This window comes from Haliotis cracherodii, unplaced genomic scaffold (assembly GCF_022045235.1).
Source record: "Haliotis cracherodii isolate W230 unplaced genomic scaffold, xgHalCrac1.p SCAF_4, whole genome shotgun sequence".
Classification (NCBI taxonomy): Eukaryota; Metazoa; Mollusca; class Gastropoda; order Lepetellida; family Haliotidae; genus Haliotis; species Haliotis cracherodii.
In genome coordinates, this window is record NW_027266297.1 from 45,364,054 (window position 1) to 45,388,149 (window position 24,096).

General features: G+C 36.6%; 1 protein-coding gene across 7 annotated transcripts in view; it reads right to left on the bottom strand.

The window, feature by feature from the left end:
• The window catches only part of LOC139478416 (protein phosphatase EYA1-like), a 143,033-nt gene that overhangs the window by 81,173 nt on the left and 37,764 nt on the right, over nt 1–24,096 (bottom strand). For all 7 annotated transcript variants that reach the window (XM_071260867.1, XM_071260868.1, XM_071260870.1 and 4 more), the window contains exon 2: nt 20,414–20,548. In XM_071260867.1, the coding sequence (XP_071116968.1) occupies nt 20,414–20,521 (108 nt within the window). In that variant the 5' untranslated portion in view covers nt 20,522–20,548. The remainder of the gene's footprint in view (nt 1–20,413; nt 20,549–24,096) is intronic.

Sequence of the window (24,096 nt, forward strand, 5' to 3'; positions counted from 1 at the left end):
ACCCCCCACAAAGGGTCATATGTAACAAAATCATTTGTTGAACTTGATGGGATGCCCTGCACTTGGACTTACTGAACCATTTATTCTTACTAGGGATTGCCAACTGCCGTGAAATTGTTAGCAGCTTAATTACTGGCAGACATGCTGGTCAAATCCAAACCAAAATGGCACCGTAATTCCAAACACATATGTAACATTACATTGATTAGGCAAAGTTTACAGCATCGCACACAGGCTGTTTTACTGAAAACTATGTCTCCATGACTTTGAACCAGAACTCAGGTTATTAAAATGAACACATGCTTAGCATTTACAACACAACTATGGAACTTGATGTCATTCATTTAAAATGCCCCCTGTACATTGAACTGAGTTCCCCTCATTTCATTCCTGCCCTGGAGTCTGCGCGGATACTTATGTATCAGACATCTTCACTTACAAATCTCCTTATGGGTAGGATCATCCAACACTTAATTAACTTATGTAACGTCAGAAAGAAAACTAATCCTTTCATTAAACCTAAAGGCAGAGACAGATCAGCTACAAGATGTACATATATACCATTACATATTAACTTCATATCATTGTTTTCATGTGGCCTCTGTTCCATCTGCAGGCAAACGCAACTCAGGACGGCTTTGTGCAATACTACAGACATAGCTGGCATTCTGGCACCTTGACCCAAAACATACCCACCATGGAACTGATCAATGCTCAATACAGTTATTTATTCACTTTGTCACTATTTATTTTTCTACAAGAAACCACACCCAAACAAAAACTATTTAAAGGGCCTATCGGGTTGCCAACATTTCCCTTTTCTTGGCTAATTTTAACAAATAGTTCTGAAATGTTTTTGCAACAGCAATTACTGTTCCTGGCCTCCAAACAAGGCGGCTCAATAGAGTTACCACACAAAGTGGCCAAAGAAAACAACCTGGCGACTTTATAACAAAGCGTTAATTGAGATAAACTTTTACTCCCCGCCATTTCAACCTAACTATTTCATGCTAAGAAAATGAAGAAAACAAACTAAATCACAAAAGCAATATGATCTGAGAATTCTTTACCCAAATATTCGTTTTACTATTTACATAATAACCAATTAAACTTTCAACATTACCCAATAGTGTTCATGCACAACATGAAAGAGACTAATGAAGATAAACTTAAATAATGTTATTCAAACTATCATTGCAGTTAATATCAAACTAGCACCTTGAAAGTCTGTGTTTTCCCCTATTAACTGAACATACAAGTGACTGCAGAAATGCTGAATTGCTGATATTAAACCCAGCAGAAGTCTGCTGTTCAACCTGCTCAAGATAATCCTACTGATCTCAACAAACCAAAATACCTATGACATACTTTATATGTTAAACACAAAAGTACAGTCAAACACCATTATCTCTAAGTTGAAGGGAGCAACATAAATAGCAAAAATGATGAATAAGAAGGAATACCCAGGGACCGAGCTTTATCTTCGAGACAAACGTAAGTTCGACACATCGAAGTTTGACACAATGGTTTTTAACTGAAATGTATTATTTCCTCAAAACCTTTATTTGCGTAAGTCCATTATTGCGATTTACAGCCAGCATAAGCCATCATCAATCATGCTATATCTCCTTCTGCGATGCTATCACTTGTGTCTAGTCTACATGGACATAGTGACAGGCCATGAAATCTGTGATGCGTAGCTCTCATAACCAGCCCTACTTAGTCCATCTTAAAGTGTTTGGCTCTATTAACCCATTCAATTAAACTAGCCCGGGGCCAGGGTTGAGAAAGGGAAGGCTCTCTTTCTCGGAGAAACTCTACCAATTCAGGGAACTGGGCCAGGCCAATCTCATATCCCACTTAGCTTACACAAAAGATGTAGCAGTCTTATCAAGTTGGAGAAAATTGGAACTTAATTGGCAATGATACCACAGTTTTCCCTTCTTTCAAGCATCTGGGACAGCTTATACCAACCTCACTACACCAGGGGACATTTCTCACTCCGATCAGGATTATCTTATCCAACACGTGTATCACAGAACACACTGGGATGCTTAACTTCAATTTAAATTTGGATGTTACATACATTTCCTGGAAAGACTGGCATATATGATCACCAAAGAAAGTCTGAACAAGCTTGACGTAAAACTAGACATTGAGAAGGTCCTTGGGAGTGTGTTCTCACCCCTGGCTCCCCCTATCAAAGTTGGTGACATCAAGGTTAGATAACTACAGCCTCCTTATCTCCTGTCATATCTGGATGTTTACTCAATGTATCAACAACTCTGTAAGAGGCTTGACAGAAATGGAACAGTATTATGCATTTACTATGGCAGTGATAGGCATCTAATTAACAACTCCAACAGAAATAAGATTACATTAATTGGTGTTTAGATTCAAAGTTTGAATGAGGTTTTTAAGCAATAATTAACTTTCCACTTTTGATCGATCGAAGAAAATTGGTCACAAGACATTAATTGACATTCGATAATTCTCAACAATTTTCTAAATTATTATGATGAGTATCTCATTTGAAAGAATAGTATGTAAAATGAAAAAACAAAATTAAAACTCTTTTCTTTCTTTTTTCATTTTATCACATCTGGGAGCCTCAACACTTCATTACTCTTCAAAAGTTTTCCTAATTGTAATCTTTGATATCAGACGTAATCACAATTCTTTCATTAAGAAAAACTCTTTTTCTTAATAGTGATGGTCCCCGTTTCTCCTGTTAGTTAATTATGATAATTATCTCTAGCATAATTACATGTCTGCCGACTGTTCCCTTTGCACTGACAAATGACACAACAAAAGTTACACAGAAAAGATAATCTGTGTCCCGACTACTTCTACAAAGTTGTACTATGCTTTCCCTGGAGTATAGCCAGAAGCTTGCCCTCAAGGAGCTGGTGGTCTGTCAGCCATGACCTTGGTGCTTGTTCAAACTCATTCAAACTTCCATAAACATGTCTACTCATTTGGAAAATCTAATTACATTGATGCTAGCAATCGGAACCCTTGTGGAAAATCTACTCATGAAATATGCAATTATACCAACAAATTCAGTCACACACATTCACAACAAAGCAAGGAAAGGGAGGAGTTTGGTTTGATTCGGATTGGCCCTCCTTGGACATAATTATGTTCACTGCTTGATCCTACGGGGTAAACGAGCGTAGCAATAGTGAATGCAATGTCGGCAGTCCACAATACACACCTTGAACTCTACCCCTGTAAAAGATCTAATTGTCATCATGTGGTTGCCTAAACCACCCTCAAGGACCAATATTGTGTATCAACTTGGGTTTCCTGCTTCCTGGACCTAAGCAGCATCAGTTCTGGACAATTATGTTTTTGAGCAGCTAAATCTTCTCTAAAGCCTTTCTCTTTCCAAGATTCAAAATACCTAGGTCCTCCACCAACCTAGACTTAAATTACATAGACATCATTATCCTTCCCTTCCTGGACTGCCAAATCCAGGTAGAAAATACCTGAGTTTATAAACATAAAGTTACCACAAACATTGATCATGACAGGCCAGCTGTATCCATGGACAACCAACCAGAATATCCATCATGAAAAGCCAGCTCTACCCATGTGGGAATCAAACCCAGATCTTTGGTGTGACGAGCGAACGCTTTACCCACTGGACTACCCAACCCATCATGAAAATCCCAGTTTATCCATAAAACTTGATCTGACCCAAGGACAAGCCATTTCTATCCACAGATTGCTCAATAGAGAATACCCCTACAAAGTCAGCTCTGTCCACTGAGAGGCTCCACCATGACAAGCCTGTTCTGTCAAATAATGCTGACCCAAGGATACACTGTGCCAAGTTTCATCAAAATTCATGCAGCACTAAGGACTTTCCTATTTCTTACATGTTGACATTCAGATGGGTTTGTCTCATTGTATAAGATCAGCACGATAATCCATTCCTTATGTCCATCCCATGATGATTAATCATTTCTGTACTTCTTTCAAGCATCAAATTAGATATAATCCAACACGATCTAAGACATCCAGTCATACAGCTCCTTGGAAATTATAATCGGTTCTAAAAAGAGACCAGAAATCATAACAAAAGCACTCATTATTGTGATATCTAAGTATTCAAGCTGACAAAGATTTTACCACAGGAGATACATCAAATCTGACAAAATATGTTTTAGTATTTATCAAACTCCCTGGAGCAAAACATCCTTCATCTAACGTAATACACTGAAATGCCTTTATACCTAGTGTGGCAGAATCCACCAGCTCATAAAAGCCTCCTAAAAAAGTTCATTTAGTCATAATGACTATGTAGGACCTCCACAACGAAGCATACATCAACCTGAATTTCTGCCACAATGCTTTGCCGCAGTCATTGTTGGGACACCTATTCTTCTTTGGATGATAAATAAAGGTGCAACAATGGCTTGGGAAAACTGTCACAACTCCTACAAAACAAACTAAAATGGAGGCCAGAGATTTATGGCATTCTGTCTCATTTTAGGGCTCTCCAGCCGTCAGAGGGAGACAAAAATATGCTGTTTCTCTCTGTTAGTACTTGCAGCTAGCAGATCATCAAATGTGACCCACCATGGCCTGTAATTATCCTGGATTTACTTCATTGTCAACATTCAACTACCCGGAACTGCCTTAATAGCAAATTTTTGTCACCCGTGTGTTACTAAATCCATACTCCACAGCTCAGAGACTAAACATACAGTGGGCTATATCCTGACCTTCACATGGTCAGTCTTGGGTGATCTTCAACCTGGAGGTGTGCCTGATCACACCTAGGACACAGGCGTGAGTGAATGTTGTATAACATGGGAGGGGGTGATCTTCAACCTGGAGGAGTGGCTGATCCACACCTAGGACACAGGCGTGAGTGAATGTTGTATAACACGGGAGGGGGTGATCTTCAACCTGGAGGAGTGGCTGATCCACACCTAGGACACAGGCGTGAGTGAATGTTGTATAACACGGGGTGATCTTCAACCTGGAGGAGCGGCTGATCCACACCTAGGACACAGGCGTGAGTGAATGTTGTATAACACGGGGTGATCTTCAACCTGGAGGAGTGGCCAATCCACACCTAGGACACAGGCGTGAGTGAATGTTGTATAACACGGGGTGATCTTCAACCTGGAGGAGTGGCTGATCCACACCTAGGACACAGCATCCTATGTAAGCATGAGTGAGTGAGTATGGTTTTACGCCGCTTTTAGCAATATTCCAGCAACATCACAGCTGGGGACACCAGAAATGGGCTTCACACATTGTACCCATGTCGGGAATCAAACCCTGGTCTTCGTCGTGGCGAGCGAACGTTTTAACCACTAGGCTACCTGACCGCCCTATGTAAGTATGAGGCTATGGACAGGTTTGCCTTGGAATCCAGTAGATACACAGTGGGCTATAATCTGCACATTGAGGTGGATCTTCAGGCTGTTTCCTGTGCCACTGAAGCTACAGAACTGGCCTGGTCCAACACAGGGGACTAACTCACTTCACATCAACAAGGTTCACAAATTGAGTGTCACCTCTGCACCTCTACCGTCAGCTCTCAGAATTATCTTGACAATTCTATAATTCTATAAAAGAGTAGGAAAACAAATATTTTCCACAACTTTCCTACAACTATCTTTAACCTAGCGCCATAAAAAAGATCTTACTCTTTTAATGAGTAATTGACATAAACATTGCTTTTCGCTACACATCACACCATAGCGACAGTTAATTGAAACATGTTGATCAATTCTAAAGCAACACATGAACAATTTCAAACATTACAATATTACATACCACGTGTCATTACCCAAAATTCACTTTAACACAAAACACTCCTTTCATTGACATCCAATTTCAAATAATTTCATTACAATTTTGATGCAGTTTCCAATTTCAAGTGGTATCTCAAAACAAAATAGAAATACCTGCTGATTAATTTGTGAAACACACACTAATTTGATTTTAACATACTTAATTGACAATAAAGATTCAACTATATCTAGAAATTCACCAATAAGGGAACTTGGGAAAACAGAAATAATCAAATATGTATTCAAAAAGTGGGGTGCAAAATGATCCTTTTCATTAACCTATAAATACTGAATGAGTGACAAAATATCCAAATTCCTATGACCATTAATTCAGGCTACATGACAAATAATAAAGGCACTCCTATTACGAACCTATAGCAAACATTGAATCAGAAAAGTAATAAAAGGTATTCAGTACCTATTTCAAAATGGCACCTCTTCAATTAGTACAATTTGTAGTGAACTGTGAACAAATAACATTTTTTGGTTATTCGTTTCGAAAAAATACCATTTCAACATAACAGTCATAGAAATCAATTAAAATTGAGCTTTCTAATGAGTGATCCTGACTGCAGCCACCCTGGTATGTATGGAGATGCCGGCCAGTAACAGGTGGTACTTATCAGGCACGTTGTGCAGCTGTTGGACAAAATAGTCATTGAAAGCATAGTTTTGTTTATGAAAAAATAGCCACTGTAGAATTACTGTAAACACCATAGCAAGTGTTCGGGTCACTTTGGATAAAGACAAGAGGTGTGTTTGTGTGTGTGTGCTGCTGTTTTCTGTAAAATTTTAACCTGTAACTTACACAAGCAGATATGGACTGCCTCGTAAAGTTTTAGTCTTAGTAGGGGTGCTAAAAAGGATTACGGGCACTTAATATGTCAAATACGATATTGCAACAAAAGCTTATCATTTCTCATTGTTTTGAAATTCTAAAACCTTACTAATTTAACACTTCTCTGACCATCCACTTAAATAAGACCTTAAATTCTGAATCCAAACGTACAGTGGAAAAAAGAACATGACCAATCATATATGTATCAGAAACCACTAAGACATATTTTTCTCAGATAAAACCGCTTCTTTACCATTCACTAACAGATTTTTTAAAGCACCATTTTTCCAAAATGAAAACAAACAATAATTCTGAATATATCAAGTAAACCTCCTACCCTATTTTCTTTGTGTAACTCAATATTCCACTCAAATTTATTCAGAATGGCTATTTTGGCGTCTGACAAAAATTCACAGCATCTTTGCAGTGATCTATTAAGAACACATTAGAAATGCTTTGTTGCCTACAGACAATGTGCTTGCTTGGCCAATGTGTACTCATCTACTTATAAGACAAACCATAATATTTGCCTTCCTTGTTATACGTACAAGCAATTTGGAAAGAGGGAGGAGGGGAAACTCATGAATTAAGAGTCTAACATCCCTCGTCCTCTAAAACACGATCCATCACGCGCCCATTGCGGCCGAAATGTTCCGCCACTGTGGATCATGTCACATACAATAGACAGGTACCTGGGGAAGCAAAGATTTGATTTAATTGAATGACAAAAGTAAATACATGGTTCACTATCAGGACCTTTAAACACGGCTCTGCTGCTCTAGTGCCGACTTCTTTGAAGTGTTTTTAATTCAACAACCTTATAGAAATTTCACTAGCTGTGTGTTGATGTACCCGATGTTCAACAAATAATCTAAAAATTTCACTATCTGAGCATGAATGTGTAAGAATTAGGGCAGTTGTGTTTATACTTGGCCAGGGAACCTGACCCTTTCAGTCACTTTCCATGCCTACATATATGCCAGTATTTTATCCCTTGAACTGCTTTAGTACCCTCAATCTGTCTTAATAATTGTACAATCACATTCAAATTCCACCTTAAGGAAATACCTACATCTCATAAAAAGTATATACCCTCTGACTGCACATAGATTAACATAATTTGGACAAAAAAAACTTTACACACAATTTAAGTTGCATTTCATTTTTTTCTCAACGATCATGCAAACAGAGTTATCACCTTTCTCATCAAAGTTATCTCCCTTGACAATCCTGTGCACATGGCTGACTCTGAATACTGTGTGAATTCATTTTGGCCTGCTGTGAAGAAGATAGTGTTAGCACACTACTGCCTACTCACGTAAAGAGTATACTGTGACTACACTGTCCACAAAATCCTACTGATAACAAACCAAATCAACATCTCTCATCAAACTGACTCAATTACCAGATCTTCATGTTTAACCCAAAGTATTTAGAATAACCTTATCGGTCCAATAATACTTCTCCCCTGAAGCCTACAAGTGCATCAAACATTTACTTCTTAACCATGGATGATATGATTTGACAAGATTTCTGTGCAGGAACATCAAACCTTTTGTCAGAGAGATAGGTTGGTGAAATGGAGAATTTAATTTGATATGTTGAAGTTGCAAAGCCATTGTCTTGTTAGTTGTTATCTGTCATGAAATTTTGAAGCCCAACTTTATCAGATCTTAGCTTAACTTTTCCACACACCTGGGGCACATGTTTGATCTTAAATTTTAAACAACAAAAATTTGAGAGTGAACGAGTGACAGCTATTTCACTTATCAGTGCCTCTTGGTTTTCTTTCATATATGTTATGAAGTGGATATCAAATTATTTACTGCATACAAAATAGTAAAATGCCATACCAATTGTCATGACTAACTAGTCATGTTTCAATCCATCCCTGATTAAAACCATTAGATAATATTAACAGAGTGAAATGCCAAACCAATTGTCATGACTAATTAGTCATGTTTCAATCCATCCCTGATTAAAACCATTCCTCCTCTATTTGCATCTCATAACAGGCCAAGTATCATCTTTACTATACTTACTGATATGTGTCTTCCATTTCATTTCATTTCATTTCACGTAGATGCAACTTTCTGATACTCTTTCACAATATCAACTGTAATTTCTATACATTTCTAATGGCTTTCAAAGTATACACATTTTTAACTATGATATTCTAATTTCTATGAACACCAAAAATATGTATTGTCTGATGACACACAAGCTAAAAATTATATACTATTCTCTAAGCTTGTATTACTAAAATCTGCAAGGAATTTATTATAATTATATTAAAAATCTGTAAACAAATGACTTGACACCCACCTTGACTAAATTTCACTTATTAAGAACATCTAAGGAAACATGAAGATAAACTATATTTACAATATCATACAAATAGAACATGTCACTTACAGACTTACAAATGGAAATTGGAACATTGGAAAGAAATTATTGACAAAGATCTAGTCAGTTGAATATTACATGCTGAAGTATGGCTTACTGTTCAAAGAAAAGTTTTGGAAAATTGATTGAAAGAGATGACAAAAACCTCTCAAGTTCTCATTATAAATAATTTTGAACAACAAATGTGTTAATCTCAAGATAATCTTAATGTTTTCTATGTGCCTTTGATGTTGTGTCCCAAACACTTGGATAAAATAACTTGTCTGACAAAATGCTTTTCTCTGCACTATCTTCATTGCATCAGTCAACGAAGGTGGATCAGATTTAAAGATATTTCTTCCTTCCCCACTGCATCAAAAAGCCACCTTTTATAAGACTCCTAACTCCAATTTCTTAACAATGAGAAAACAGGGTTGGGCCAGGGTATCTGTCGATCAGTCAACATCATCACATTGACAAATTGGCCAAATATTATCTGGCCCATTGGCAGGTGCTTCAGGACCAAACTGGACTCAAAAGTCTGGTGATCTACAAGATTTTTATCCGCCTTCAGGTCCCGACCTTCTGCTAGGTCACCTCCCTGATGATTCTCATGATAGTTACCCCAAATTCTGGTGGCGCCAGAAACAAAAATAAACAAACATCCCCAAACTTTCATCTGCAGGCAATGTTTTGTTAATCTCTAAAAGGTAGACTCCCGCCAGTAATACAGCAAATTAGTGCTCCAAGCAATTTCCCCACGATGTATCTTTCATCCTTCTGCCACACCTTGATGCGGCAAAATGATGACCAAAACGATGTAATACGTAAAATGTGCTTTTCGCCAAAGGTCCAGCATGTTTTTTGATGATGCACAATGTTTTTTAAAGCCTAGAGGAACTTTGGTGTGCAAACACAAAATATACCAAATTAGCATTGTCGACATACCAGTATACAATCTATGAGCCAACAGGTGTATAAACATTGTCTAGTATTGCTCTGCAAGCAGAATTCTACGAGTTTGTGATATCAGGGTCAACACAAAAATAATGCCTGTAAAATTTAAGACAACACTCTTTTTTTTCAATAATCTATCTTCAACAGACTCGCAGGTTCATGCATTAAACATCTGCTTTTTCAGGCTTATTGGAAGAGTAATATCACCCTTGAAATAAACAGCCTTGTTTTTCCTGTGACCATACCTTGAATCATACAACATATAGTTTTAACTATTAAACTGACGTGGCAACTCATAATGTTAAATTGTTTTTCTCTTCAGAATACACATTACAATTATTGAAAAAAAAAAGTTTCATTTTCATCGGTACATAGTAATCTTAACATGATTAAAAAAATATTCCATAATTTCAAACAAGACTGAAAGTATTCAAAATATTCAGCTTTTATCAAAACAACTAACAAAATATAATCTCCACATACCATAAAGAATGATTTCTACATTTGCGCTTTAATGAAACTGCATGAGCACTGTATATTCTGCATTCAACACATTTGTTTACAATCTAAGAAGCAAATTTGTATGTCCTCCCTACACAAGTTTTTCTTACGTAAAAAGAAACATTTTTTTTTTCATTTTCATGGTGTTAAATAAAAATAAGGAAATATCTTTTCAACACTAATTGTTATTAGTTCTGATTAGATTGTCATCTATCACAAAGATTATGGCATTTTCTACTTCCCATTTGGCTCAGATTGAAATTATTTAGAATACATTGTTGATTAGTAATCAGTGTGAGAGCACCTGGGTTAGTAGAGGTCGGAAATGAAAGGACGACAACTGGGAGGAGTTTGGGAGGAGTTTGGGATAGGAGGAGGAGGTTGAGGAGGAGCCACTGGTATGACAATCCTAAATTTCTATTGCCTCAACTCATAACACACATAGCCATACTTTCAAAGCAGGTCAATTGTATGAAAACTGATCATGTTCAGTTTTAAAATGATTAAAAAATCCTTCATTCATTAATTGTATTTTTACATTAATCTGAAATACTTCATTAGCACAAACTGATCTATTTTGGTGACTTTCTGATGAAGTATGAGGCTCTCTGCTTCATTACCCGAATGAAGCCATGGGGTAACTATCACATGTCAGGAAGGGTACACAAATACATTTCTTTAATGCTTCACAAACTGCAATATGAAATTACCTGGCTGCAATTGTGCATCAACATTAATCTTTCTGTTCACTTATATCAGTCTTATACAGGGTACTAGCTCCTCCTGATGATGAAGGTACAAGATATACCATTACCCTCCCTACAATAATGATGGATATATACACACTTCTACCACATGGGCAGAACTAGGGGAGATGTAATTCCAGTACTGAGACAAGGGAGTGCCCTGTTCTAAAGTTCTTCATGTTTTTCAGTATATGGGACTGCTATGTCTGAGAGAAATATTCACACATACAGTGTTTGACAATAACACATTGTCTGTGCTGGATGGACAGGGACATATTGGCCAAGGAACAGTGTTTAGTGGGCCAGTCCTACCAGCTTATGTAGATACTAAGGAGAGAGCTTGGGGAGTGACTCAAGACCTCAAGGAAGAAAGGACAAATTCAGAAGCATTAATCCATTTGGCAATTATTTAAAGCCGGGAGTCTGACAGGCATCTAAATTGGATGATAAAGACCTATAATGCCAGTGAACAGTCAACATTGTTTGGAGCACATAATTGTGGAAACATTCCGGCTATGCTGTCAGGGTGCTCTCTTCATGTAAATGAGGGTCCATGAACAAACATGGGGAAATCTGCGCAGCCAGCTCCCGATCATGGTCGTCTCATAAACACATACTCTTCCCGCCTGCGATTAATCCCTGTGTATGTATGATGGGGCATGGCCACAATATGTATGAATAGACAAGCTCAAACTTTACCAAGAACCCAGACCAGTTTTACACCTCTCCAACAATCTGGGTTCATCTCCCACCAAGTCGACAATACCCAAAGACAACATTGACAGAATTGGGACAGGCATTACAGGTAAAGTTCCTTGTGATGAGCATGACAGGGGATTTTATAGGGGCTCTGACCCTCCTAGTAAAAGGGCCAACATCGGAGGGTAGGGTTTCCTGACTGAGTCAGCTAGTCGCACTCTTGTCTACTACTTCACCACGTTACCTCTCTTCACATCATAAGCAATGAGAAGAAACCCTCCTAGTCTTATTTCAACAAAATCAAGGAGAGGACACACAATATTACAAAACTAGCTCTGACATATTATTCCACAAATACACTGCTGAACAAATGAATAAATAACATCTCTAAATAGATGAAGAAATTAACACAGAAACTAAATAAATGAAATAAATTTATATTTCCTTTCAAACTGGAACAAAACATCGTCAGTCAAGTTAGCCAGAGACCACTGGTATTTTGCAGTGATTTTTGTCTACAAGTACTTAACAAATATTTACACTTTACTTACATCTATGACACTTTTATCAGATTAGAGGTAGGGGGTTAAGTAAACCTTCAAGCCAGATTTAGATGAGATAAGGAGTGCAAGGAGGAAAACAGATTGGCCCAAACATTTGCCTTCACAAATATTTAAATACAAGGAAATACTGTTGGCTTGTATTCACACATATTACACAACACACATTTTCATTATTTCTGTAAGATAATATTGATGTACAGGAATATCAACAATATTGATTGGTAGCTGAATATTTAGTTAAATGAACATAGATGTCTACATAATAATTTGTAAATAAGTAAATTGTAAACAGAAATCATAATTTCCTATTGATAGGGTGATAACTGTCTCATTTACTTTTCTATGACAAATACATAATTTTGCAATTAAGAATTACATCATATCTCATAATATTAACAAAATCTTGCAAATTGTTTTTACCTAATTCCATATATTTGTTATACATCTTCTTACAATACCAAATTGATTATTGCTATGTTTTCATTAATTGCTATCATGATTTATTTAAATATATTCATTGTAAATACATTCAGAAAAGGAAAAAAAAGCACAAAGGAACCATTTGCAACATTTTCACAAAGATAAATACACCATAAAAATAGGGTTAAATGTGTGAGAATGTTGATGTCCTGACAAATTCCCATTCTAAATATTGTCAGGCATAATCCCCTGAACAGCATTTAACACTGAGATGATCCTATCTCTCTGGAGAACAATACACATCCCCAGATATCTGTATACTATTTGACTTCAAATATTGATTACAAAACAATTGAAGCGTGCAGTCTTTGTTGAAGACTGTGTCTTCGTTTTGGTAGATGGAACAAAGTGATCAATCCCGAGATAGGGCAAAGAATACCGCTCATCACTTCGATCATTTACCAAAGTCGTGACACACTTATCAGAATTTTATCAACTGTGTGAAAAGCTGAAATATCCAAACCATTTGATTTCCTATCCCATGAAGTCTTGATTTCAATCGAATACCTACACATCAGAAGGGGCTTTTTATGACAGCATTAAAGTAGAGTCCTTGTTATTCTAGCAGAAATATAGCAAAGAAAACACTCATTTCATTAAGCACATTAGAAACACATGAGTGTAATAGAGAGAACAACTCATGCTGATAGAACATACATAACCACTTATTCAGAACTTACCCATTGAATCTTTCACAGGTAATTTCCATGTGGGAATATCTGAATTATGTATAGCATGTAGCAGGTTTTTCAGCAGAAAGAAAACGACTTCCAATGTGAGAATACTGTATGAGGAGCGAGTATTCCAGCTATAGTGAGAGCAGCATGTCAGTAACCAGTGCTGAAAGTCTTACAACTGATGCCCGGCCTCTTACTAGTTTAGTTTTGCACATGGCAATGGAGACATTACAAGGTGGGGGACGTGAGGAAAATAATCTCCATAAGCAGATTTTCTCTGTCACATTTCCTCCAACTAAGACAATGCAAGTGGAGGGCAGATGGAAGTGGAAGAAAAGAGGGGTATTGGTATTCCCACTTGATGCAATCCTACACCCTACCTCAACATCGCTGCCTTTCAAGCTAATTGTGCGGGTAGTCCAAGTGTCATCCCAGCTTTCAAGACCTCTACCATATCCCTTACTCTAAAGGAGACCTAGATTGCACCAACAAATAAATATTCTACATCAACCAGAAACAAAACAATTCACTCTTTTTCATCAATATTATTAAAAAGTTACGTATCCAGCCATATTAAATTATAATTGTATTTTTTTACATGCAACCTTATATTTTAACAACATTTAGAATGCTTTGGTAATAAATCTGTCTGATTCTGATTTCAATTGTCTTCATTCACCAAAAAAACTAGGACATTTTCTGGAGGAAAGTGCATCATTGTGTATGTCTTCTTTGACTTACTAATTACAATTATATGCAGCAAAGTAAGCTAATATCCTTAATAAATCAGAGCGAGACAGACAAGCTAGCTTCTGTAGATTGTAGATAGTGTGTCAACAAGGCACAGATCTGCCTGCAGATACAGTCATAACAGAATTTGAGCTGGTGCATATCATAAATAGTAACACATTCATTTGTGTACTGCCGTGTGCAGTTCAGTGCTGCAGTTCGGGCTCCACGTGTGCTGGAACTGCTTTATTCAATGCAGGCTTGTCTGCATGGTGGAAGAATAGGAAAACATGGAATTCCTTCCTGGCTCTTCAAACATAGAAAAATATGTTTGTATGATATGAGTTGTCAGTGAAGTGTCTTCATCATTTTCATTCCAACTCGTCCAAAAAAAGGTATTCAATCCACATCAACAAAATAAATTCTGAAATAATATAGTCACAGAAAATGGGCCTTAGCTACCAAGAACACAGCCTGCAGGACTGCTTTGCTCTACCATATAACCTGACCACTAACATAGACAGAGGATTGATTTCTGGACTTCAGTTACCATAACATCCTAGATTAGAATTGTGAACTGCCAAAGGCGGATAACTGACTTCATAAAGAGACTGAGACATATAGAAATGCATTGTTTACAAAGGGGATGTCACAGCTATCCATGTCCTATGTTTGGAGCTCCACTCACTTTGTGACGAAATGTTTAGATTGATGCCATAGCTATACATGGTGACAATGTCATCTTTGTAAAACATTAATGTGTTTCACATTACATTTACTGAAAATAGAACGCATCCTGGTAGTAGTCACTAAGTTACACTTCATCAAACATGTTCTAAATTACAAGCCAGCTTCAGAGTGTGCTGGGAGACAACAACTCATCTTATTGATGCAAGTGAGATTGGCCAACTTCTTACCATTCAGTTCCTACTTCTGCACATATCTGTCAGTGTTATTGGGCAAGGAACCAGCTCATTCCGTTACCCATATTCATATCCATAACAATTCAGCTGATCAATGGCAGATGTTCACATGTGAGTCTATGCACCTGATTATGTCCATGCTTTCTTTCTTGAAATGTTAAAAACCACTCAGTTCATGCCAAGAAAAACAATTACTTTCATTCAATCACATAAGTTTTATGCATATGGCATTTCAGTGAAAAGCATTGCATTGTAAACATTACACAAGAAACATGTTGTCGAAGACTGAATTTCTCCCTTAAAATATAGGATAATGACATGCACTGGATGCCACTTAAAAAAAGAAGTGTTTGAAAACTCCCCACATTTTGACATATGGAGATCATCCACTTATCACTTGAAACAATTTTGTGAATGAAAGCATGGAGCCAATCAAGAGAGAAGAACAGGTAGATGTGTATGTATTGGGGTAGTCATGCTATGCTTGGAAACAGACAGGGGATTTTACTCCTACAACTTGGCACTCGTCTCCAATAGAGCCAAATACACATCATGGTTAAACAAGGCCAAGAAAGCAGAAGTTATCAAACAGGAAATATTGAGTACCATGTCAGAACATTAGGAGGACAATATATCAGAGAGCAAATATTTCAATGATTTTAGCTGGATACAACAAAATGTTTTTTCTTTATTTTCAATTTATCATCTACCGAATTCCTGAAGCATCACTTGTTGGCCATGACTGAACTGTAAATGTCACAATTATCATTCCAATACAAAATTCTCATTTCATACAGCATAATATAAGTATTACCCTAAAAACATGTGTCCGATATGAAGAAGCATACTGCTGCAGACCACTGTCAGTCAAGTTGTTCAAGATCAAGTGGACAGATTAAAACACCACACATTTTTTTTAACGATAACATGAACATTCTAAGACCAGCAGTATTACTATTTTTACTTGTGTTGCTGGTAAAGCAAGTGAGGCCTGGCTGAAGCAGCACCACCACACATAGGAGAGATAAGATCACAAGAACAGGGAAGCTGTTGCACAATGACGTTTCAATTTTTAATCACGCCTGTAGATGAAACAGCTGATACGGTGGTCCTATATAAACCTAATCTATCAGGAGACCCAAGATCATGTTCTGACCTTTATTTAAGGTTCACTTAGGATGCAACGGAACAAATAAAATAATTCCAAGTATGTCTCGCCATAAATAACTTCTAAACAAATGGACAGGGACTTTACTCTGCAACAATTACGTACTATCTTTGGAAGTGACACTCCACTTGAGTTATAGCTTCTTATCATGGTAGAGTGGACCTGAATTCACCAACCATGGGATAGATTTGAACGTCTCTACTAGAACCTACAAAAAAATAATTTCCTTCCTCGGTTTAAATGACAACAATTATCAGATGGAAATTTGATAAACTGCTCATCGACTTCTGTGAAATGAAGTTTAAAACCATTATGATTCTCATCCATGAAACATCCGGATTTTGATAATCAAATTGTTCCACACTAATTTCATTTCTAGTTGAGTTGTATCACTTCTTTACCGTTTTTCTTTGCACGCATGGCAAATACGATAAAACACGGCTATTAGCAGTGAGCATCAGACAAAATGTAACTGTATTAATCAATTTATGCTTCACTGACAAAAGTAAATCAAGATAACTAATGTCCTACCATCTGATATGAAGCATTATCAGGGAAATGCTATGTGCAAGATTACAGCCCAATCAGCATTTACACACCCTCTAATGGTAAATAAATAAAATTTAGGACAATTTTCTCATCATTATTCAAAAAGTGAACTTTTTGACATGAAAGGCTTGTTGTCTGAACTGTCAACATAAACACTGATAACCACAGGCCGTTTACCAGGGAGCCCCAGATAGCTGGTCCTGCACCAGCCTAGCCCCACCTCACTGAGAACACATTATACATTCCAACAAACGGTGTCAAACGCTATAAAACTCCAACATTAATAACACTTCATTTGTTCAACATCCTCTTCCAGTGGAGCACAGGAGAGGGAAACTGACATAATAAGCAGTGGAATAATTCCCATCAGACATGTGCCAGTAGATTCGTCCAGCTTCTTTACTGCAATACATCCTCCTCCCTTTTTGATATTTCACTTGTTCATGCTATTAATATGAAGACATTTTCTTGTATTTTCGGTAACTTTGAACAATGTTTACCTCATTACAAGAAAGAGTGGGTGACCTTTTTCATAGCATGTTATGAAAAAAGCTTGACCTTAACATCGTCATTGATGCTATGACTGTGAACAAACTACTCCCTCTTTCATAACAGGTGATTAATAGAGCAATGCCCCATCTCACACAACAACTAGTTCAAGAACAACAGGCAACACAGACCCATCATCTTTTGCTTCATTTCTACTTTCTGAAAAAGTAATTACCAGCAAAGATTGTGAATCGCCAGTATTTATTGAAGTCACTCATCAATCCAGACAGCTGCAGTGCTTAAAATCCTTCCTGCCCTGCCAGTGAGCACCTACCTTGTGTGGACTGGCAGTGGGGGACAGGGACGATAGGCCAACCCCAGTCATCTCCCCTTAATTGTCCTTTTATTCACAACACATGCAGTTGATGGTCACACCACCATATGCCACAGCTGTTCACATCGCAGTTTAGCATGTTCATGTCCAACAACACTAAAGTCAGTAACTTACAAATCAAGAAAAAAATTATTTATTAGCCTTAAAACATTCTGATGCATCATACACTGTACAACATACTACTTGTCTGACTAGAGGAAACGTTATTAACAACACTGTACATGGCAAATGGAGAACTTTTGGTGGATTGTCTTCTCTACAATTACATCGGAAATTAATGGTTGATCAAACTTGAATGTAATCTTAATTTGTTCTTTCAGATAGAGGTGACTACTGAGGACATTTTTACCTCATAGACACTACTGCAACAGCATTCTGATATCTTTATAAGAAACCTTCTGTATAACAAAGTACCTTATGATGACAAAGTAATTTATGATGACAAAGTAACTTACTGTATAACAAAGTACCTTATGATGACAAAGTAACTTACTGTATGACAAAGTAATTTATGATGACAAAGTAATTTACTGTATAACAAAGTACCTTATGATGACAAAGTAACTTACTGTATGACAAAGTACTTTATGATGACAAAGTAACTTACTGCTCGACAAAGTAACTTACTGTATGACAAAGAACCTTATGATGACAAAGTAACTTACTGTATGACAAAGTACTTCATGATGACAAAATAACTTACTGTATGACAAAGTACTTTATGATGACAAAGTAACTTACTGTATGACAAAGTACTTTATGATGACAAAGTAACTTACTGTATGACAAAGAACTTTATGATGACAAAGTAACTTACTGTATGACAAAGAACCTTAAGATGACAAAGTAACTTACTGTATGACAAAGTACTTTATGATGACAAAGTAACTTACTGTATGACAAAGTACTTTATGATGACAAAGTAACTTACTGTATGACAAAGTACTTTATGATGACAAAGTAACTTACTGTATGACAAAGTGACTTACTGTATGACAAAGAACCTTATGATGACAAAGTAACTTACTGTATGACAAAGTACTTTGATGACAAAGTAACTTACTGTATGACAAAGTACTTTATGAAAAGTTACAGTTTCAATCTTTTCGTATGATCATGAAACGTAAGTTAAATGACAATTTAAAACCGTAGGTTGTGATTTTAAGCTTAAAATGTTCAGAATGACACAATAAAATCTATGAAAATACTCCTGGTGAGGTTACTGTAATATTGTTGATGTTCAGAGCTTTATAACGATAACAAAACATTGAACGAATCTTTGCATGTGTCATTCAAACAGTTTCAAAAACAGAGGTATTTACCGATATGTTCTCATGCAAGGTTTATACAGATATGGAACACTATAATTCAAGTCCTTTTCAAGGCTTTTCAAGGCAGCCAACTGTCATTTCAGGGCCTTTTTTTTGTTGGGTCATTAGCCTTAGTCTGACAATATTTTAATAAATCCAGCATACTATATATTAGTAGTAAGACCTAAACTGCAATATGACCATTACATATTTTCCACCAAGCTTACTTTTTCACCCACTTGTTGTTTAACACAGTACTCAGCAATATTCCAGCTATAATTATGACACCAGTCTGTAAATAATCCAGACCAGACAATCCAGTCATAGACATCATGAGCATCGATCCACGGAGTATCAAACAACTCAGCGAGCCTGAACATCCAACCCCGTTAGTCACCTCTTGAGACAAGCTTTGTCGCCTCTCATGAAAAGCATGGGTTGCTGACGACCTATTCTAACCCAGGTCTTCACAGGACTTAAATATCTTTGGTACATATTTTTGTGTGCTTTAATACTTTGATTAACAAGTATATGTCATTTTTTACAAATTCAAGTCCTTTCAAGGTATTTTGGTGATTTCCAAGGCTGTTCAACGTTGACACTATTTAAAATGGACCTTAAAATTCTAGGCTTTTTCAAGTCTGTACAAACCCTGCCATGTTGCTAAGAAAAGAAAGCCACTAATATTGGGAAATATGTGATAATAGTTACATATTTAAAATTATTTTTAGCATCATTTTCTGATTACTTGCGCATTGAAAATAAAAGAGAAATAGGTAAATGGATATTATTAAATCTTACAAATACTTAAAAATCCCCATATTTTTCACTTCCTTGGATCTTGATCTAATGAAACAAGCCTTATTAAGTTATAAATGCATTACTCAAATAATGTGATAAATATAACTTTCACATTTATGAACAGTAGGATTAGACTTTTCTACTGCTGAATGGCATGTAGCAGCAAGCGATGTTTTTCAAACTGATATTTTCCTTGATAATTGTAGGCTTCATGGATCACCCCCAGAGTCTCTGGGAACTCGGTGTCATAGCAGGAGGAGCTTCTGGTTGACTGATGTTGAAAGAGTTAATATCAGACAATCTACCCACATTTCCCACAGCTCGATGGATATCATGCAAATTATTTAGAGAGAAAAGGTAATGTCTGAGCAGCCCGGGATGTACAAACCTCCAGGCCTGTGTCCAGGTCCGGGGAGATGGACCGCTTCACATCCAGCTTGTGGGGGGGCTCCATACCGAGGGGGGACGGAACTTGGCCTATGTACACCTCAGTCATACGGGCTGGTTAGTGGACATCAATACTCTGCAACAACACAAATATATATATATATAATGTTAAAATGTTTATGAGGATTCATATATAAAAATTTGTCTTCAACAAGGTACTGCAGCAAATGTAAACATGATAATTGATAGTTTGCAAATCTTTAAATGCTCAAAATTATTATTAACCTGATCAATAATATCAGCAATCAAGGCAATAAGATCTTTAGGATAATGCACAACCAGAATAGCTGGTCACTATGAGAATCATGGCTTGGGGACATGATGGTGAGAAGAGTTACTTCCCTTGTCTCATGAACAATTCACTGCGAGGCCACATTATTTATATCTTGCCTTACTGAGGAGTTCAAAATTCATAAAGCATGACCAAAAAGCCCTTTTTCACCAATATTTCCAGAACTCTTATCCCTAGTGGCAACACTGCACTATTTCAGAACAATTAAAAAGATTACTTAGGAATACAAACAAGAACATTCAAACAGTTAAGTCACATTGAAAGAGTGCATTTCTCCATCTTATCAGTTTGTATCATGTTCAAAATGAATGATAGATCAGCTTCACAGAATATCCTTGACAGCATCTGAAACAATACTTTCAGTATGCTCAAACAAGCAATGGAAACATGGGGAATTCATCAGCATGTGATAAACACAATTTGCAAACTCATAGGTCAGCTTCTGTTTCTATAAATCTCAAATCTGAAGAAGAAAAGAAATCGAAGAAGAGATAAACTGCAAAAATGAACATATTCATTCAAAGGATACCTGCACTATTCAAAAATTATTTTCTTTGGTTTCCAAAGAGTAACATCTGTCACCAAGTTTAATTTCAACTAATCAAGTGCTCGTAAAGTAACACACACTCCCACTGCTGGGTGAGATTTTATCAAAATTTTATTGAAAGCAACACACAGACTCACAAGTGTCCTCATGAAACCTACAGTTAGCTAGCCACACAGCATACTGCAGGAGATGTGCAAGACATAATTAGGTAGACTGTTGACTGACTGACAGGTAACACATGGGACATAAACAATTATGGGAAAGTGGAAGGTCTCTCTTGGTTAAACTTTACAGATGTGCTTTCAACTGGAGTCTGCCAATCAGGATGGCTCTTTCTTACATTTGCTCAGCTACAGAAGAAATTGAAAATTAGGACCAGCAGCAGGAATCCATTACAGTGTTATCAAACATAATGCCAGTGTCATGACACCACCTTGAACACATGGGGAGTGTATGGAGTACATTGAACGAGTTATCATCCACACAATATTCACAATAACTGTCAGCTCCAACCTCCCTCCATGTTGTAGCAATTTCATGTTGGGATCTCATACATTTCATTACAATATATGCTAGTTTGGGAGAAATTTGTTCTAATTCCAACTTAATTTTGATATGGCAAGAAAGAGAAGAAATCTGTCAAGATGTATCAATTTGCTCTTGAAAGCTCCTTGAAAAATCGATTACTATCAACAGCAAGACATATGAACACCCCCCCCACCCCCTAAACACTCATTCAAAACTAACAAATTTGTATTACTAGGCAGAACAGCACTTATGACATGACTTCAGGTACTACTTCACTCTTTCAGCACCAGTCAACCAGAAGTGTTTACTGCTGTGACACCCAGATCCCAGAGACTCTTGTGTGATAGATGAAGCCAACATTTATCAAAGAAAATATCTGCTTGTAAAACATCTTTGCTACTATATGTGTCACACAGTTTGAAAGGTCTGATCCTATTGTTTATGTTTATCACATTATTTGAATGATGCATTTACAACTTACCGTATTTGACGTAATATGCACCCCTCTCTGATAAGCGCCCTCGCTGATATTTGCTAATATATTGGCTACTGAACAATCCCAGTTAGTACCCCTTCCGTTTGATCAATGTACACAAGATTTATTTATCAGCGTATAATACGTACTCGTGTGTTATATGCACCCTTAATTTCTGGGCAATTAAATTCTGGAAACAAATATTTGTCGTACATAAACATTTCAGTCTGTCAGCATAAACCACGAAATTTACGAAACTTCACCAAAATGATATTCTAATAAGAGCCCCCTATTTCTAATTTTGAGAGTGCCCTGGGTGCTTATTATGTCCAATACGGTAATTAAGTTGATAAATTATTTAAATAAAAACAAGTTAGCTAACACATCCATAACATTCACATTTAGGGCCAAAGAAGTGTGAAAACCCACTTTGAATCTATCTATTTCTTTTTTATTTTCATTGTTTATGTAATTGGAAAAGCATTTTAAAAAGAATTATAAATAGTATCTGTCATCACCCATTTCCCGATAACGGCGACTGTCCACTCATTAACATGAAGAAATAACCCCGTTTTCGAGGCTTCGTATGAATAACACAACGTTCGTCAAAGACTGGCATATGACACATTGCTAGAAAGCTTATTCTTTCATCTATACGCTCATAACATCGCCCTAGAGTCTTTTCATTGGATAAAAATTGGTTTCTAATGACGCTTTCTTGCTGAAATCTGCTACAATGTTCGGGATTGGTCAAATTTGAGCACATGACCAACGGCAGCCAATCAAATTACATCTATACAGCAAATTTCAGATTTTGACGAAAGATTTTTGTTAAATCGTGCTATTTTGAACGTTTTAAGCAGGATATCACGATCTACATTAAAAATATGGAGCTTCGTGGATGTATCAGGCTAGGTTACGAACTGTGACTAAGATTGTTCAGGCATATATTTTTGCATTAAACATCGTGTCAGAGCTGAGAATTTGAGGCGACAAAACCCGAGACGTCATTTGATATACATTACACGTGATCGCACGAAAAGATGGAAATAATAACTTAGCCGCAAGTTTGACAACTTTTAGATATATTTTTGTTGACTTATTTCTTTGTATACTATATTTAAAGATTTGCAAGAAAAGTCCTTATTTTACTCTTTGACATATTCGATGTTGACCCGTTGTCGAAGTGTGTCTCAATAACATAGGGGGAAATAGAGTATAATTTTTTATAATCTATCAATCAAAAACGATAAATTGAAATGGAACACGTAAACGGTACAAAACTAACACCATTAACATAGAAATATTTTAAGCATGTTAAACTTGATAAGCATGAATCGTTTTACTGAATCGCTATGTAAGGATTTTGAATCGATTCAAGAATCAGAAATTAAAAAAGATCAATGTATTCGGGGACCGATTTATCGTCCCACCTCTAGGAAATACACATGGTTTATAAATGGCTTATTTATGGTAATTTGTTGTCATGAAAATCAGAAACAATCTTAAAATTACAAAAGTTCCTAAATAGCAAAAGGCATTAGTACATGGCTAGACTGATATCTGTGCCAAGTTTGATCAAGAAATATTGAATGGACTTTGTGGACGGAGGATAACAAGCTCAAAACATAATCAACATTATCTATAACTGTTGAATGAAAAAGACAATTCAATAAGTCTCACCTGTTTTTGTTTTTAGCAGACTATTTTTAAGTTAAGTTGACGGATTAACCAGTGTCCAAAATAACTGCCAGTGGCTGGTAACTTTTCAGTCAGGCTGCA